An 18,117-nucleotide genomic window follows, 5' to 3' on the forward strand; every position below is an offset into this window, starting at 1 on the left:
TAGTTATAGTTTTTATCAATATTTATATGCATTCCGCTGAAAACATTGCACTATGTGACTGAAATCACATCAGGGCATAGGTGGTACTGCAGTGTAATGCATCTAGCATTACCCAGAAGGCCATAGGGGGTTGCTTTAAACTCATTCACAACCATGAGTGACAACACCGCATCATAGTATCAACCCCCCCAATTCTCCCTCAGTACTGTAATCTGAGACCTTTGTCTGCCTCCCCCATCGAACTCAGAGCTAATATTATAGGGGCGCTGTGAAGCTTCACACTTAGATAAGCTACGGCATTTGTTAATGTCAATTTTTATAAACTTTATAAACTTGATTAAACTATTACTTTTATTTTAAGTAAATGTCTACACAGGCCTAACTGTTGGGATCAGATTGGCTGACGAATGTTAAAGAGCTAAACAAGCTATGTCCCCATCAGTCCTCCAAAACCAATATAATCATACAAATACGTCACAGAGACGGTCACCAACACAATATCCTTTATGTAAAGAATTTAAGGAATGTATGGAATTTTATGATTATGCTAATTATAATTATAATATTTATGAGATATGCAAATATGATTTATGATTATGGAATGTAAAGAATTTAATTACTAATTTGCATAATTTATGCATTAATTGACTCAGTGGCGCCCCCCAGTGTTCAAAAGAGATAGTGTTCACCCACCCATATAGACTACTGGCGTGGTAACATTTTGATAGATTTTCTGCCATGTTGGTCCAAGGTGCCCTGATTTTCTTTTCTACCTTTCATTACACATTAGGATGAGACATTTTCTATGTATGAAACATAAGCTCTTGACACAATTTACTGTGTAGGTTTCATTGTACTGTGTGGCAAACACTTAAGTTGAAGCATATTCTTTAACAAATATGCTACATTTCATGATATAAATTCACATATGACTGAGTAAACTAAAGGCACCAATACTTATGTCAGATGTTATGTATATGCATTTGACATTTGAGAAAAAAAAAATGTTGCCAAAAACACATTTTACAAGCAAAAACAGCAGCACACGATTTTCGTTCTTTGGTTATAAACTGTTTATACATTTATGGCTATAAAAAAAAAACAGCAGGTTTTTATGAGTAGAACTTTTTACCCAAAGTCTAGAAGGGTATTATCTATGAAAAAATGCATTGAATGCGTAGTTCGCTTGACATGGGAACGAAACTCATTTTCTAAGCACTTTTTCATGGGTCCCAACACGGCCTAAAAGTGGCTCAGAGGGTTTCAGCATGGATCCTGAGTGTTTTCTTGATTTTGGCAAAGTCAAAGCACCCATTGCATTTGACAGGTTCACAGATTGAAGACCACGAAGGGACTCGAACCCTCAATCTCCTGATTCGTAGTCAGGCGCCTTATCCATTGGGCCACGCGGTCCTTAGGCCGCAGTCACACCTATCAGACAACGTGTGTTGTGTGATAAAACAATGTTTTCTGTCTTGTCGTTTGTCGCATCAATTTACCACAATGCTTTGCGGAATCTGGGCGGTGCGTGGGCGGTGCGAGGACACCTCTGGGAGGTGCCTGTTGTCCTTACGCTGTTAGCTGCGGGACACAGTAGCTATAGTAGCTTGGTGGTTGTTTCAACTCGTTTGTGGTGACAAAATGGTTTTTTGGAGGAGAAAGAGGGCTCTTGTGCTGGCGATCTTGGTGGCGAGAGAGAGCTTGTCGCCAGGAGATTGAGGCTGGAGGAGGAGGAGAGAATGCGAGCGAGGGAGATTCAAATGGCCCCTCCGGTCCGTAGAATGAGGCGAGTGTGGGTCGATCCGATCTTTCAAGTTCGGAAACGGCTCGGTGACGGTCACCAGCTTTATTGGGAGCTACGTCGGGATGAAACCCGTTTCCACCAGGAATTTAGAATGTCTATCCAACAGTTCGATTTCCTGTTGGCGAGGGTGACGCCAGAAATTCAGAAGCAGGACACTTTCTACAGGGAAGCGATACCTCCCGCTGAACGTCTTGCTATCTGTTTACGGTACAGTAACTATGTTACGTTCATTTTGTTGATTACCCACCTAGTAAATGCATCGTTAGCTCGAAAACTCGCCAATCAGCTAACGTGTGCACTGTGCAGCAAGGAATGACAGGTAGACTTAAATATGTTACTGTAAGCTGGAAATCATAACAGCACCAGGAATGTAAATGGATGTGAGGATGAAAGATAATATTATATAGGCTATATGCTTAGTGGATAGTTGTCTACTAAAGGCTGCTGGTGTTTGACCATGATACTGACATGATGTCAGTATCATGGTCAGCATCATGTCAGTATCATGGTGAGTATCATGTCAGTATCATGGTCAGTATCATGGTGAGTATCATGTCAGTGTCATGTCAGTATCATGGTCAGTATCATGTCAGTGTCATGGTCAGTATCATGGTCAGTATCATGGTCAGTTTAATGTAAATATGTCAGTATCATGGTCAGTGTCATGGTCAGTATATAGTCAGTATCATGTCAGTGACATGGTCAGTATATAGTCAGTATCATGTCAGTGTCATGGTCAGTATCATGGTCAGTATCATGTCAGTATCATGGTCAGTGTCATGGTCAGTATATAGTCAGTATCATGTCAGTGACATGGTCAGTATATAGTCAGTATCATGTCAGTGTCATGGTCAGTATCATGGTCAGTATCATGTCAGTATCATGTCAGTATCATGGTCAGTATCATGTCAGTATCATGGTCAGTGTCATATATTACATCAATCAATTATTATTATTATTATTAATCAATAAACCAAAAAGGCAATAAACATAACTGAAAAAAGCTGCTTATACTTTCAAATCTAAACCAAAAAGTTGTGAAAGTGATCTGTCGGAATGGTGGGACTTTTTCTGCCGCGGGTCCCTGTTGGAATGGTGGGACTTTTTTCTGTCGGAATGGTGGGATGTTTACAAATATGGAGCATACCACCATTTCGACAATTATAAGTCAATGTCGGAGTGGCAGCATGTCGGAATGGAGAGTGAACACCGTTTGGGGGTCATGCAAGGTGGAGAGAGCACCAAATACTTTCCAGCTCTGTTCAACTGGCTTTTTATAGCTTATATAGTTACCTACTGTAAATCAGCGGGTCTTACACTTTAACATGTCAAACTCCATATTAAAATGATTTTCTGCCGAGGATCCCCATGTGAAAAGATGTGTTGGGAACCCCCTGGTCCAGTGCGTCATGACGCACTGGACTCGTAGCGTTTTTGAGAACCACCACTGTAAAAGCAATCATACAGATCATAATCCAATTTCAATTCAAAGGAGATTCATTGGCATGAGAAAACAAACGTTTACATTGCCAAAGCAAGTGTCACAATACACTAAAAAAAGTTGAAAATGCGGGAAGTATATGCAGTTGGAGGAGGTGCAGCATTTTGCAAACAGAGCTATGTCACTTTGCATCGTTATGTTAGAACATGGTATAAAGCTTTTTGAAACAAACTGTCACTTTGGGACAAATGACATTTATTCTCAGGACTATTGAAATAGTATGCAGACTCTGATATAAGATCTGTTTAAATCCAAAGTTAAACATTTGAATAGGAAGGAAGACACTGGAGCATCACAGACAGTTCAAGCCCTTTTTAATGCACACACAGGGTGAAGGTAAAAAATGACAAGTATAGGGCACATCTTTGTCAGGTCATGACGAAGATGTTACCTATACATAATTATTATGATCAAAATGTTCTCAAACTGTCTGATGCTCCAGTGTCTTCCTTTCTATTCGTCCCCCCTTCTGCTTAACCCATTTTGGGCGGGAACCCCTTTTGGTGTTTTAAACATTATGTTATAATTTAGCTATTGAAAAATAGCAGATCTACAAGCTCATATTAGCGTGCTACGAGCTTGTAGGTCTGCTATTTTTGAAAAATCGTAAAAATGTGGCGCAAATCTTTGAATATATATTAGGTCTAAATGGGTTAAACATTTGAATGTCGTAGGAAAATTATATATATTATAGATGCATTATGTATAAACTGTTTTTTTCATATATATAACTTTTTTAATTCAGAAATGTCGACCATCTGAAAAGGATGTTAATTTGTGCACTCAATAGTTGCTGTGGGCTACTTTTGAACAAATTATTTCATCATTCAGCCATGCCATTGTTCTCCAGAGCCACTATTAAAGCAATGCCATTATGATTATAGATCCGGTATATATGGATGCTGAGGTTCTGTAATATTAATAATGCAGAGCTAACATTATCTTATCAACATCACTTGTAACATGTCAGTTCAGATTGTGTGTTAACATTGTGATTATTGTCTCTACCTATTTTACAGGTATCTTACCACTGGTCACAACTACCTGGCCATCTCCAGCAGTTTCCGTGTTGGCCGCTCCACTGTAGTTGGCATTGTGCCCACTGTGGCAGCTGCCATCTGGAACACCATGGCTGAGGACTTCATGCCTGTGCCAAAGAAGGATGATTGGAAGGCTATATCCGATGTATTTGGTGAGAAGTGGCACTTTCCTCACTGTGTGGGTGCCATAGATGGCAAACACATTGCCATCAAGGCACCCGACAGATCAGGATCGCTCTTCCACAACTACAAAGGGCACTTTTCAATTGTCCTGCTGGCTGTGGTGGATGCCCTTGGCTTGTTCCGTGTGGTCGACGTAGGTGCGTATGGGGGTGGCAGTGACGGTGGGGTACTTGCAGTGTCTCATTTTGGGCGGGCTCTGACGAGGGGTACACTGGACCTTCCCGATGATGCCCCGCTCCAAAATACTGAGCACCTGGGGCCACTTCCGTACGCGTTTGTGGCGGATTTGGCTTTCCCTCTGCGCCAGAACCTGCTTCGCCCATACACGCGTCAGTCGCTCCGCACGGACACCCACCGTGTTTACAATTACCGGCTGTCCCGCGCACGGCATGTTGTGGAGAGTGCCTTTGGTGTGCTGGTGACAAAGTTCAGAGTGTTCCACGGAGTCATCGAGCTCAACCCTGACCACGCTGAGAAGGTTGTGAAGGCTACCACCGTCCTCCACAACTTCATCAAATGGGGCCAGCAGGACGCAGCCCACATGCCTCCAGTGGAGCCTTCACATGCTGCAGGGGCAGCAGTCAGGAGGAACTTTGATGGTCTCCAAGTGCAAAACACTTTCAGGGAGTACTTTAACTCTCCAGCCGGTGCGGTGCCGTGGCAAGAGCGCCATTTGTAATCCCCTGTGTCTTTATTATTCTTTTTTTAGTTAGAAGATTATGGCCTGTATGTTGCGTGTCTTACCAGTGTAGTACCAGGTCTTATTCCCTAACTTGAGTAAACTAAAGACCTGGAGGCGTGATCAATGCCATTTGGCTATTCTGAGTGGCCAGAGAGCATTGATCACGCCTCCAGGTCTTTAGTTTACTCAAGTTAGGGAATAAGACCTGGTACTTAAGACACGCAAAATACAGCCCTGTGAGTTCCAATGAACCTGAGATCGATGCCGTCCAGGGTCACCCATGGCGGTAAGGTCAAAGGGGAGGTTCCATTTTCTTCTTTTTTGTCCTTTTTAGTTAGAAGATTGTGAGTTCCAATGAACCTGAGAGCGATGCCGTCCAGGGTCACCCATGGCGGTAAGGTCAAAGGGGAGGTTCCATTTTCTTCTTTTTTGTCCTTTTTAGTTTGAAGATTGTGAGTTCCAATGAACCTGAGAGCGATGCCGTCCAGGGTCACCCATGGCGGTAAGGTCAAAGGGGAGGTTCCATTTTCTTCTCCATTTAATTTGTCTTCTCCTTGGATCGTCACCTTGTAGTGGTGGAGAAGCTTGTGAGTTCCAATGAACCTGAGAGCTATGCCGTCGGGAGCTTTGCTCCTGGTAGGGTCACCCATGGCGGACAGCTCAAGGGGGAGGTTCCAGACGAAGTGCGATCCAACAAACGCCTCTACAGAGGACCAGACACATGCTGACATTCCAGGAGCATCACAACAGCTGGGAATGAGGATCTGAAGGCTGCAGCAGCATTGAGCCCCTACTATTCTTGGACTCTATGCGACTGGATCCTGACCCACATCTGTTAATGACTGCTTAATGGCTGTCTGTGTGCCCGTCTCCCCATGTGATGCAAACGCAAAGGTATCCTCCCGAAAGTGAATGTACACATGACATCCCTTATTTCACCTGACAGTGGATGACCACCACAAATGAGCTGGACATCCTGCAGTCAAAATAGACCAAAATGACCAAAATCTCCATCCGGCCCGGTCAGAAGCTAACAGCACTGTTACAAGCAACTGTCTACAAGCTACAGGTCCACAGTGTCATGGAGTACGCCTCACTCCATGACTCCATGATGAGTGCTCCACCTACAAATCTCAGTCTACTTGAAAATATTCAGAGGAAGGCTCTCAAAATAATTTGAGTTGACCAGGAGGACACTGCCAGTACAACACTCTCCATCGACAGCCACAGAAGACACATTGCTGCTGTTACAGTCCTTTACAAAATGCCCTAGGGACCTCCAGGACATGCTCCCTCCACCACAAATCAGATGGCGAAACACCCACCTTGTACGGCACAGCTCCAACACCCCCCCCCCCCCTAAGCTCCAATACACGCACATTGGACAGAACCTTTCTCCACACCTTTCTCCACACAGCTGTATGTGGGTGGAACAGCCTACCAGAGCATGTAGTTGACTCCATCACAGCCAATGGCCTTCAAGCCTTTAAACGTGGAGTTCATAGACACCTCCTGACCACCCCCTCACACTGACTGTTGTGCTGCAGTGAACTGTAGGATTGGCCAATGGAAATATATATGCAGTGACAGATGACACTATGATCCCAGGTAAATGTCCCTGTGAAGCAGTAGTAACATGTAGTAATATGCATTATCAATCTCCCCACTGACATTATTGAACACACTGAGCTTGGACATATACTGTCTTATCACTGAAATCAGTATACACATGCTTTTTAAGTTTATATATACCTGAACTAAGTTGTTACATGTAATTTCTGATTGTGTGTTAACATTGTGATTGATTTTTCTCTTCCTCTTATCCAGACACCATGTCACTGGTAAATAATATCACTACATTTGCAAAAGCGTCCTCATACCAAAGTCCCTCATCACAGCTGAGTTGACACGAGAAGTTGATGATCAGTCTACAGTGATCAGTGTCCCCATGAGCAAGTAACACATGTAGGAGCTCCACACTACTCCTCCTACTTCCACAGCTGACCTACGTCACGCTGACAAACCAAAGGATTCCTAGTGCAGCTACAAAATAAACTATCATCCGAGGTAACGTCCCTGTTAAAGCATTAGTAACATCTGTATTCTCCAATTCCCCACTGTCATTGCTCAGTGCAAACATGTACATCTGCTGTCTTTGATTCATGTCCACCTATCTCTGCAGAATGTTGAAGGAGTCAGTGGAGGAGTACCTGGCCCTGCAGGAAGTGCTGTGCCAAGTGGATAAGATGTAGGCCAAGCTGCTCAAAGAGGAGGCCTTCCTGGAGGGACCAGACCACCTGATCTCTAGAGCAAAGGTCAGGAAATGATATGTCTGCCTGTGTAACTCTGTTAGTAAGATTGGATATAGACCGATTCCGTAACAGTTTCATGGTCGCCACTACTGTTGGAGCAGCCATAAACTACACAGGTTCATCACGATGTTCTGGGCATATTTGTAATATTAGTGTTAGTAAAAAGGAGGTAAAAGAGTAACGTTTGAGGCAGATGATGTGTATATTCAATAGTACAGTTCCAATTAATCGGCTTATGTCTTAAAAACACAGGTCAAGATGTCTAATCTTAGTCTCACTCCAGGAGCCCGGGAGCGGCCCAAGGAAAGGGGTCCTGGGCTGAGACTATCTCATTTTACCCCCTTTGAAGTACTGTCTAAAAACACCCCCCATCGGTTTTATTGACATCCTGCAGTTGTAGAAATAGTAAATTACATACAGTAAAGTTACCATCTGTCTCTGTCAGGCTGTTTGCACTCCAGGGCGGCGGACAGTCCTATTCTTAGGTCATGGGATTCCTTGAGGAGATAGTTATTTAGGGACCCAAGATAATAAAAGCCCCCAGGGTAGGTGTGAACTCTTGCCACTACACTCCTCTAGCTCCCTTTGAGTTATATATATATATTCTGGTTGTCTTTCTTGAGTAAACCTACTCTTGCCAAATATGCATTTAGAACTAAGAATATAGTCTAATTATTCCATTACATAGGGTGACCAATGTCCTATAAATGTCTGATATGGTACCTACATTTCACTATTATATCCACATGTTTAAAGTCTTTAAACCTGTTAGCAGTCCTCATCATGATATCCTTGTGACACTCAGAATAGCTTTTCGAGTTGGGTCCCAAAAGTAGGATTTGGTTAACATATAGTTTGTCTTTTCAATTGGTAAAGTTTACTGTAACTCAGGAACAGTTAAAATGTATCCCTCTGACATTTCATTTCGTATTGTTAATGTGTTGAATAAAGTTCTGTAATACTTCATAATATAGTATAAGATGTTTAGTTAGTCTTATCAATATAAACTACATGTTAGTATGAGACGTAGTTGCAGGCTAATGTCCCGCCTACCCCCCACAGGCGGTTCCTGTAAAGGCGACGTTTTGATTGGCTGAATTCAAGCAGGGGCTGTCGGCCTGGTCCGGGGAGGGCGGGACGTGACTCTGAGATATAACATGGTGGTTTTGATATAATGTGTTGGGTTGACATTAAGTAACGTTGATTTGCAGAGACTGTTTGCCTAATGCCAGCTCCAGTTTGGGGCCTTTGTTTCCTGAAACTTTCCTGTTGAACCGATACTTTGATCATTAAAACTTGATACCGAAACTTCGAGGATTTTCTCCGTCTGCCATTCTTTTGAGAGGAACCACACTGCCCGTACTACTAACTCCGTTCCTGACCGTGAAATATACGACACAGACTAAACAAGTAAACATCAGTCACTCTGCCGTTCACTGTAGTGGAAGAGGTGCGCCTGGTGAGGATTTAAACCCTGCAGCTATGTCGAGTCCACCTACAGGAAATACGTAAGCTGCGACCATGAGACCCACTACGGAATCGGTCTATACTGCTGTGGTTGGATACCACCTCCCCAGCCACTGCAGATATGCTACTGTATGTCCAGAGATTATAAAAATACGTGTGAACATGTGTGCAGGTACTCTGACCTGGACCAGTGGATCTCCCAGTACCAGACAGCCTTCTCCAGCCTGCAGGCCATAAAGCTGGCCATGCCTCGGTGAGATACAGTGACACTGTGCTGTCATATGTGCACTCCTTGCAAATGAACCCATTTCTTAATGGGTTCAAAATGTTTTCTAAATCATGAAAAACCTATGTTTCTATGTCAGTGGTCCTGAAAATATTTCATATCAACGACCCCTAGAATTATATGTATTTGGCCTCCGACCCCCATCTCAAAATATGTTGTTCCAGGGACCCCACAGAAGCAAACATTTGAGTTAAAAACGTTTGTTTTGAAAGAATATATGTTCCAAATTTGCGCCACATTTTCACAAATTTTCAAAAACAGCAAATCAACAAGCTTGTAGCACAGCACCAAGTGCCTCGTTATCAACTTGTAGATCTGCTATTTTTCAATAGCTAAAGTATAACAATGCTTAAAACACCAAAAGGGGTTTCCGTCCTGAATTTGTTAACAATATCAACCTGGTATGGCACTCCTACTATGCTTGACACAGTAGGTGGATTGAACTATTGGTTCACAGGCCTTTGTCTGGCTGGCAGAATGTAGAACAGCAGGAATACTATTTAGGATACTAAAACATCATCATTGTGAATATTGTTCATTGTGTAGGAAACGCCACTAGCATATGGGACGCTCCTTTCAACACTATTTCACTGGCATTATATTTTTGCTCTAATCCATCCATGTACACCTGAACTATAATTATCAACCATGCTTGTTAACATTGATGATTGTGTACCTCTTTTACAGATATCTTTGCACTGGAATTGTCTATCACTCCATTTCCAAAAGCTTCCTCATACCATAGCCCCTCACCGCTGCTGTCACGTAGTGAGTACGTTCATCAGAGAAAGGTGACACAACAGCCAGCAAGAGGATGGAACGGGGAACCTTCCAATTCCAAGACGGCCACTCCACCTCCTGAGTCACTTGGTAATCATGATATTGTAACACTTGGTGCAAATGGTCTCCCATAGTGAAGTACGTAGACAATGCTCACTTTCATGTGACCCAACATTAACAAATGGCCATTGAAAAACATGTCATAATCATTCATGCAAAGTCATTTAGGACGAATGGATCAGCAATGGCTATAGAAAATGCTCGATTTCCAGTCGTCTTGCTGTGTAACCCTTTAAAAGTTTTGAAATGCGACACATTTGGAATTACTTAACTGCAGTGTATCTGCAACCTACTCCGCATGACTTATTTAGTTATTCATTTGTTTCAAAGTGTGACTTTAATATAGTGTAAGCTGAGCTTAGGTTGCTACCAACCGGATTTACTTTTAGACATGGTTCAAACTAAATTTGCTGGGAGGGACCAAATGCTTAATTGTTGCTTATTTATTTTGGTCCGGATAGCGTTCCCCACAGGACATTGTAAACGTAACCAAATATGCAAATGAGACATGGTCAGGCCATGGATCTATTGACAGAATAGGCTATTCCTGTGGAAGATTATTTCACTGACAAACTACAACAGAAGGTTGTTTTGTTTTTGGATATTATCAAATATCTGTGAAGAAAAACAGTGAGTACATTTAATAGTCACTTATAGGCTCATTAAAAAACGGAAAAGGCATGCATTTCAGGCTACGAACAGAGGGCGTAACCCCACACACACGCACGCGCACACACACACACACACACACACACACACACACACACACACACACTATGGCGCTCCATCCGTGCCAGCCTAAACGCAAGACGCGTCACGTGACCGCGTTAGATTTTTTTAATGCGTGCGTGCGTGCGTTCTGCGCAAGTGCCACAAAAACCATACAGCATTTGCACTGCGCATGGCCGCGTTGAGTTTTTTTAATCACGCGTGCGTGCGTGCATACGTCCGTTTCGCGCAGTATGGCACCGCTGCTTTGACGCATGCTTTGACGCATGCTTTGTGGCTTGCAGCTCTGCACCGCGTTGCAGAACGCGTTCGCGTTCGCGTTCTGTGTACTGTACTGCATCGCGTCGTGTTGTCGCGTCGTGTAGCCTAAAAAATATTTAAAAAATATTTAAAAATATTAATATGAATTATTAATTATTATTATAATAAAAAATATTTAAAAAATGAATAAATAAATAAATATATATATACATATATAATAATAATAAAAATAATATAATAATAAAAATATTAATAAATAATAATAATACATATTAATAAATAATAATAATATTATTTAATTCTTATTATTTATTTATTTATTATTTATTAATAATAAAATAATAATAATAATAACCGCGCAATCAATCAATCAATCAATCAATCAATCAATCAATCAATCAATCAATCAATCAATCAATCAATCACTCACTCCACACCGAACAGCAACCCGTCTCACTTCTCCCCCCTCTCTCTCTCTACCCATGTATCTCTTTTTTTTTCTTTCAGTGTGTGTCTGTGTGAGAGTGAGAACGGAGTTCAATGGACTTATCGCCGAAATAAAGGTTTTTTGTAGCTCACTTTAGACTGTTAATGTAGCCTACCATTTCCATATCATTCTAATGGATTCCATTTCCAGTGGTGGTGACTGGTGAGTAGCTCCCCGTTTCCTCTGAAGCTATGTCCAAGACCCCAAGTATCGTCCCCGTTCGGTGTCCAAAAGAACAAACATAGCCTACATCAGGGTACCCCAATAGGCGGCCCGCGGGCCATTTGCGGCCCACAGAGCGCCCCCTTGTGGCCCATGAAAGAATTTAAAGAAAAGAGAAAAAAAAAAAAGATGTTCTTTTTTTTTTTTTTTAAGGGTCCCAGATATAAATGGCATTAAATGGGGGTCAGTAGCCTATGCATGTCAAACTGGGCAACCTTTTCAAATGGGGTCTTGCCCTGAAAATGAATTTTCAGGGCAAGACCTCGACCTCGCGCGTGCAGACTCGGCCCACAGCCTGGTACGCTAGTCAAAATATGGCCCTTGAGGAAAATGAATTGGGGAACCCTGGCCTACATATATATCCATGCACCCGCTCATGGCGTGTCTCGAGCTTAGAGCTTAGAGACAGCTCTGTTATTTTAAATCGGACACATATAACGACATTAACGAGGAGCGCCGCTGCCGCACTGAGGGATGGCGGTTATAATACTAATAATTTTGTAAATCAAATAGCCTGTAGCCTGCAGTGGACTGTAACATTGCGTGGTCAGATCATACACTACAGAATTATATGGATCGGTTGGTGACTATATGACGTTGAGGTCTAATGATTAGGTTATTCATCGCAGCCAGCTGGGTTTAACGGGATGGCTCAGTGCAACTGTTTTTGTCATGTTGCAGTCTATCGTTTGATAATCCGATTGATTTATAAAACATTTAGCATTATGAACTGAAGCAGAAGCTCATTTGGTGCGCCGCAAAACAGAGGCCATTCCAAGCCCCCCGCCTCCACTCCTCCGTCTTCCTCCTGTCACAAGTGAATCGCCATAGCGCAGCCCTCTTCATAATATTGTAGGCTATATAGCCTACACATTACACAAATAACATAATTGCTATTTTTATTGTAATAACGTGTGTGTGTGTGTGTGTGTGTGTGTGTGTGTGTGTGTGTGTGTGTGTGTGTGCGCGCGAACTTCGAGACGAGTTGGTGACAGTGGTTTGTATTTTGATTTGAAATAAATAATGATGAATAGATGTCTACTGTTCATGCTTGTGTGTGTTTTTTTTAGACAATAGACCACTTAACACTTGCTTTAACTATGAAAGAAATGAAGACGATGAAGGATATCGATGAAATGTATGTTTCACTATATATAAAATATATACCTTGACTCTCCCTCTGAATGAAATTAAAAATCGGGTCCTAATAATTAACCCTAAAAATCTATAGACCTACCCTTAGGTTTAGCTGGAACACATGCTCAGCATCGCGGGGTTAATGGTAGGCCTACTTGGTAACTATACTTAAAAGGTCTACTTTATCCCATCACAACTATAGTGATTTTGCAGCTATTTTCAATTAACAGTATGGTCTATTGTTGATTAATGTGGTCATTTAAATCTAGGCGCCGTAATGCGCAAAATGGAGTCGACCGGTGGCCACTGATGGCCTATTATTCCTATAAATGCATATCATGCCTGTTGGTGAAATATAAACATCTAAAATGGTTCAGTAATAATTAGCATAAGTTATTATTAACGAAAAACATCTAATACTATTTTAAATTGGTCTAGTAAAGTCAGTAACTAATCAGAAGCAGTGTGTGTGTGTGTGTGTGTGTGTGTGTGTGTTCACATGTGACGCAGAGACAGAGACATATTTATTTAAAATCATCCTGGCACGTAATAAGCCAATAATAATAAGTTGCGGGGCGGGTGCCTTAATATATATAGGCTACTCTAAGGTGGGCACCTGTCGTTATATAGGAAACTTCTGCCCTTGTCTATAGAGCCAATGAACGGAGCTCATTCTCTCTCTCTCTCTCTCTCTCTCTCTCTCTCTCTCTCTCTCTCTCTCCATCTCTCCAGGTTTGATGATCGGCTAAATTAATATAGCCATGTATATAAATTCATATGTCCTTGTAGGTTATCTATTGTGTTGGCCAGGGACACAGAAACAGATTGAGGGCGCGAGGCCGCAAGTTAATAGAGAAAGAAAGGCGCGATCACTATACTGTACACAGCAGTAGCTTATACACAATACAATCATGGAGGAGGACACTGGACTGTAGCAACAAGTTAACAACCACATTGACCGCTAACTGTGGTTATTTGGCCAAATATTCATAGCATATTATTCACATTGGCTATAACCTATACCTTTCGGGAACATTTAAAATGATTCCTCTATAGCAAATGTAAAAGCACGACCAGTGACCACACAAACAGATGAAATAACGTTGGCCTTTTTTTATTATAGCCTAACAAGGCAGCGCACGAGCCAGCAGCCAAATACAAATAGGCCTATACGGTCAATTTAAACAAATTAAACAAATCACAGTAGCGAGTAGCCTAACAAGGCACTGAGGCCAAATATAGGCCTATAAGGCCTTACACAAAAATATATAGGCCTATCTAAATCAAATCACAGTAGCCTATAATCATAATAATATTTATTGTCCCGAAGGATATTTGTCTTCACAATCTGTTCAACAGTTCAACACCCACATCAAAAACAACACAGAGCACATAACACCAAGACAGTACAAAAAACAAAACATGGGGTCCCCACTGTGTACAGAACCATCCTATCGGCGGGGCAGTTTGTTTAATGCCGCGATGGCTGAGGGGACAAAACTCCTACTACAACAGACCTTTTTCCATGGCAAGGTTCTGTATCTTTGTCCAGATGGCATGAGGTTAAAGAAACGATACAGAGGATGGTCAGTGTCATTTGATATCGAGAGTGCTAGTCGTGTGATGGCGTTATTGTTCATATCAGAAAGTGTGGGTGTAGGAAGTCCGATGATTTTGGAAGCAATACGGGTGATACTGAAAAGTTTGTTCATGGACAGTATGGTGTATAGAAACATGCAGAATAGTAAAACAGAACAGGTTGAATAATGCTTTTGTACAATAATAGCTGCAGAAGATGAGGAGCAACTCTGGTATGATATGGTACATGCTGGCCACCTCTGGTAGCCCAACAACCCTCGGTGAGGCCTTTGGGAGGGCCCATTTGAAAAGCATGCCCAGTTTGACATGCATAGGCTACTGACCAAGATGTATGCCATTTATCATTTATATCTGGGAAATTCTTCCAGGGGCCACAAGGGGGCGCTCCGCTCCCAATATTCGGCTCGCCTATTGGGGAACCCTGCCATACTCTGTACTGCATTTTATGCTATACAAAAATACAGACATTGTTTGTTTATATGTGGACACCGCTGGTCCCAAGTTTTCCATCCATCCATCTAATGTTTCAACATGGTGCCCATTTAAGTGTTCTGGGTAAAGCATTGCTAACATGTACATACTGAATTAATATCAAAATGTATTATCGTCAGGTTATATTCATATTTTCAACTAATGTAATATTAAAGTTTTAATAATGCAGGAAGGCCTTCTGCTCGCAGCTGTCCACTGTGAGGGTCTCACCTATCACCAGCATGGATTCCTCTTCCTCTCCTTCCAGAAGGAGGAACCTACAAAAACATGTCCTATGGCCTGACATCTAAATCATATGCTTGAGCAGACAAATCCCTCTGTACACTTTATTCTGTAAATTTACCCACACATTAATTGGCAAATAAGTTTTTGAGAACACCACCATTAGCTCAATTTTAATGAGTTGTAAAGAAAAGTCTGTTTTTATAATCTGTAGGCCTACAACCTCATTACATAAAAAAATATGACACTAGTCAACATTCTTATATCTTTATTCTCCTGATGCTTGTCCAAGCAGTGTTAATAATACATTAGAATGCATTTGTATACTCGGCCTCAGGTCTTCGAGTGTCACTAAAGAAAAGGTCCAATAACTGACATGACTTGTCGTTTAGCATTCATGTACAAGTCACATCCAAAACATGTGCTTGGCTCATTCGGATCAACAGTCTCCTGCAGTGTTGCCTCTAGTGCAGCCTTCAGTGTCAATTCCGACTCAGGAACAGTGACTGGATGCAACGTATCGGCTGAACCAACTGGTCCGTCATAATCGATGCCGAAGTGGTCCCCTCCCGTTTCCTGTAATGACATGAGTAATGAGTCACAAGTGACATCAGCTTTTGTTTTGTCTCGTCTTCATACCACACATGCCCAATATGTAACATAGCAAATATATTACTCAAAATAGCCTTCTCTTCTAAAGTACATATGTTGTATGTATGTTGTTCAGAATAAGAAAAAAAAAGCTAATTCTTTCTTGGCAGGCAATTGCATTCATGTGAAAGTTCCAAAAACATGGTCCATATATACTTACACACCGTTACACAACATGATTTTAGAGATGACAATTTACCTCATCAGGAAGGTGTCCTTGATTCATGAGACCGGAAATCCACAGCTGCTCGGGAGTTCTGTTTGACTCCGATGACAGGGTGTGATTGTCCCAGATGCGTCTGAAGAGGTCAAGGTGTTTGTTGATCCTTGAAACCATAATGTAGTGAAGGCAGATCAGATCCACTTCATTATCTGGATCTAGTGCCCCAATGGCCTCCAGGTGGCGGAAGGCAGTGTAGTAATTCCCACAGACGATGCACCATAAATCTCTCCACAGACGTTCGATTCTCTGGTTATGCACACTCTTCCCTGTGATGTGACTACGCCGTTCTGTGTAGGAAGACAGAAAGAATCGGGTCATCCACTAAACATTAAACTAATTCTGTCAAACAAACGTCTGCTGGTATTAATAAGTGACATACTCGTGCTCATGACCACTGATACATACATAGGTATACACGGACATTGATGGTTGCACTCAAACCAGTGTCTAGAAGACACCAACAACATAAATAATAGCCCTACCTGGTCCCCTGTCTGGGTGTTCCAACATATACCGTGCCACATCCACGTTTTCCCCACCTTAAATAAAAAATGCAATACTTCAGATATCACATTCAATGGAATCAGACAAAAAGCCTGGATGGCCGTGTTTGCATTGTGTACAATTCATAGCATACCTTTGTCGGTCCTGGTACGAATTGGCAATCCATATTGCTGAACAGCTGCCAAAAAGGCACTGAAAACCGTCGAAGCCTTGTTGTTCGTGCTGGCTTTAAGGAACATAATCTTACGACTGAATCCATCTATGGCTCCATGAATGACAATTCTCCACCTATGTATACAGAGTTGACTCTGTGTTAAAGGTTGTATTGTTGTTGCTTTTAATTGCATTAGTATTTTCACCTAACATGTCTTTTCTTGGTACCTTAAAAAATAATGTCAGTCTTCACTGTTAGCTTTCAAGGTGTTGACAGTTTGCACCTGAATTCAATGATACTTGATAACATAGACTATAACCTGCTTACCGTATTAATTTGTGGTTTCCATCGATATGCCAAAGTGAGAGAGGACCAGCAACGTTGTATTGTCGTCTTGGGATGATTTGTTCCTTCAGTCCACGCACAATTGACCCCAAAGGATCGACAGCTCTGAGGCCATCCATAATTCTCCACCGTGGTACCCTGGAATGCAATCACAATGTAATTTAGCAGTCAAGTCTGATGACATTTTCTTTCACAATTTTCGGTTCTTTACTGCCCTACAGTGTTTTCTTTATGTTACACTTGATGAGGAGACTGACTGTATAATATTATTTATAACTTGGAATCAAGATTATTATATTACATTGAGTTAACATCCATAAATATAATGTGTAGTAGTCTCCTTTTAGACATGAACGTATTTTATGCTTTAACTGTTGAAAAATAGCAGATCTACAAGCTCACAGCACGTCACCGAGTGCCGCGCTGCAAGCTTGTAGGTCTGCCATTTATTTTTATTTTTATCTTGATTTGCAAATCTTTAAATATATATTTTTAAAAGCGAACGTTTGTAACTCAAGTATTTGCTTCTGGGGGGAGGCATCCGAGGTGCGCTGCGGGTCGGGAGAGGGTTGCGGTTAGGTTTAGGTGTCTGCCCCGGGGGAGGTTATGGTTAGGGTGAGGGAGGAGGTAGGTTGTTGTTCGGACCAATGCTCCGTCGGATGAAAGTATGCACTCGCTTCTGGGGGTCCCTGGAACAAGGACTCATTGGACATAGAAGTGTCTATTTGTACGTCTCTAAATGTTTTGATTAATTGAACAAGGTGGACTCTCTTGTAAACAAGTGTAATGCTTTATTGGTATTCACTGTAACATGTGAGATACAAACAAACTTTTTAAACACACACACACACACACAAAAGTGCAATAAAAAAAAAAGTGCAGTGTCCAATGTCCATGGAGACCTTTAAGCCCGGAATGTCTTAGGGCCGATTCATACTCTTATTTTAGAGCCGAATAAAAGACGGTTCGGCGTTGT

General features: G+C 41.8%; 1 protein-coding gene across 1 annotated transcript; it reads left to right on the forward strand.

Annotated features, from left to right (window-relative positions):
- Positions 1–1,895: 1,895 nt before the first annotated feature.
- LOC310868757 (putative nuclease HARBI1) lies at positions 1,896–5,938 on the forward strand (the record flags this gene model as incomplete). The annotated part of the gene is made up of 3 exons (XM_083779216.1): positions 1,896–2,011; positions 4,325–5,175; positions 5,784–5,938. The coding sequence occupies 3 exons, from the start codon at positions 1,896–1,898 to the stop codon at positions 5,936–5,938; spliced, it is 1,122 nt and encodes a 373-aa protein (XP_083635342.1).
- Between the last annotated feature and the right edge of the window lie 12,179 nt (positions 5,939–18,117).

This window comes from Protomyctophum parallelum (genome assembly GCF_964188405.1).
Source record: "Protomyctophum parallelum genome assembly, chromosome: 13".
Taxonomy (NCBI): Eukaryota; Metazoa; Chordata; class Actinopteri; order Myctophiformes; family Myctophidae; genus Protomyctophum; species Protomyctophum parallelum.